The sequence below is a fragment of the Antrostomus carolinensis genome, unplaced genomic scaffold (genome assembly GCF_000700745.2).
Source record: "Antrostomus carolinensis isolate BGI_N321 unplaced genomic scaffold, ASM70074v2 scaffold30420, whole genome shotgun sequence".
NCBI classification, from domain to species: Eukaryota; Metazoa; Chordata; class Aves; order Caprimulgiformes; family Caprimulgidae; genus Antrostomus; species Antrostomus carolinensis.
Window position 1 is genome coordinate 1,356 of NW_010286907.1, and position 1,886 is coordinate 3,241.

The window sequence follows — 1,886 nt, forward strand, 5'->3', positions numbered from 1 at the left end:
TGGGTGGGTTCAAGCCCCCTGAGCTGAGCTGGCTGTGAGGGAGCAGCGGTGCAGTCCTGGCTGCAAGGGCAGAGTGGTGCTGACCAGAGTGGGTCCTGCTCCCAGTAAACCCCACTGCAAAGGACTTTCCCACGTGCTCAGGGTGGGTGAGGGCAGCAGGAAGCGTGCCGGCGCTGCTGGCTTTGTCCTCCCTGTGCTGGTGCCCGCAGCAGTGTGGGTGACATCCCCTGATGCCTGGGGCCAGGCTGGGTGCTGGCAGGGAGCCGCTGGGCTTCCCTCTCCCAAGGTGCGAATGGGGCTGTTGTTTTTGGCCAGCTGGGAGCTGGTTTGTGGCCACGGGGTGTTGCCAGGCCTGTGTGGCCTGAAGCCAACACAGCCAGCTCAGCCAGCAGGGCCACAGCCCTTACTGGGGCAGGATCCCTTCCTTGCACCATGGGGCTGCCAGCCTGACCCCCTCTGAAACCCATCCATCTCCCCGGCACCCTGCAATCCCCCCAGCCCATCGAGGGCACAGCCAGCAGCCCATTCTCTCCTGCAGCCAGGCAGTCTCTCCTGTGCCCCTCCATTGCTGCTCAGATCCCCCACGCCAGCGGGCCACAGCCCTTACTGGGGCAGGATCCCTTCCTTGCACCATGGGGCTGCCAGCCTGACCCCCTCTGAAACCCATCCATCTCCCCGGCACCCTGCAATCCCCCCAGCCCATCGAGGGCACAGCCAGCAGCCCATTCTCTCCTGCAGCCAGGCAGTCTCTCCTGTGCCCCTCCATTGCTGCTCAGATCCCCCACGCCAGCTCTGGCTTCCCTGCCGTGCCCTGTACCTCAGTTTCCCCTGGGATCTGGCAGGACTCACACACAGACCCTCACCAAATGAGCCACCTGCTCCATCGGGTTTGTCATCTGCTTATGCTGTTTATTTTGCTGGCTTTGGGGCTGTGGGACATGGGCAGCCCTGGGCTCATGTGCTTGCAGCCTGGCTCCATTTGGGGAGCATTAACCCTTCCCCTGCTGGCCTAGCAGCTGCCTGAGGGCTGTGGGAAAGAGGCTGCCTGGAGAGATTGAAAGAGAGAAGTGGGCTGGGAACAATGCACAGCTCTGGCCAACACGCCTGGGGTTGGCTGAGAATGGGAAGGCAGCACCAAACCCTCTTGCCACTGGCCTGCTGCTTGGCAGGGGGACTTTGCATGGTGTCCCCAGCACGGCTCCAACCTGTGGGCACAGCCCCTCTAGCACAAGCCTTTCCTTCTAGCAAGGCTAGGAAGGGGCACCTGCTCTCTAAGGACTTGGTCCTGTGGGCAAGCCCATGGCATCTGGGCACTGAGCTGAGCACTGAGCAGAAGGGCTGACCCCAGGGCAGGTGACAAGCTAGGCAAGCTAGGCAATGGGGTGCTGCTGATGGGGGCCACCCCAGCAGCTGAGTATTTGCAACAGCAGGAGGATGAGGGGGACATTTGGGGTCAGGGAGCAGCTCTGGGTAGGCTGCTTCAGCTCCTGCTCCTCTTCTCTTGCTGGGTCAGGGCTGGAAGCACTCTACAGGGTCATTGGAGTCGGGCAGGATGTTGCAGTTGATGGGCCAGAGGATGCCAAGGAGGCTGAGCGAGTGCTGGCACCGCAGCTCGGCAGCCAGGCACACGGTGCGACAGGGCTGCAGGACCCCCCCGTCTGGGGTGCACTTGGGCACGAAGAGGCTGCAGATGAGGAGGCGGAGGTGCTGGTAGCAGGCGAGCTCCATCAGCATCTGCAGGAGAGCGGCGGTGAGCGTGGCACAGTGTGGTGCAGGCAGACCTGCAGGCAGCCCCCAGGCAGCTCACCTGGTAGTCCTGCAACACCTCAGCAGCTCCGGCCTGGTCAGGGATGGCCAGCCAGATGTTGGGGAAGGAGGTAGCGTTG

At 63.1% G+C, this 1,886-nt stretch overlaps 1 protein-coding gene across 1 annotated transcript in view; it reads right to left on the reverse strand.

Moving 5' to 3' along the window:
- Positions 1–1,509: 1,509 nt before the first annotated feature.
- Positions 1,510–1,886, reverse strand: part of LOC104532526 (membrane frizzled-related protein) — a gene marked incomplete at its 5' end in the record, with an annotated part of 1,929 nt that continues 1,552 nt past the window's right edge. Inside the window, 2 exons of the mRNA XM_010177761.1 lie at positions 1,510–1,734; positions 1,808–1,886. Of these exons, the coding sequence (XP_010176063.1) occupies positions 1,510–1,734; positions 1,808–1,886 (304 nt within the window). The remainder of the gene's footprint in view (positions 1,735–1,807) is intronic.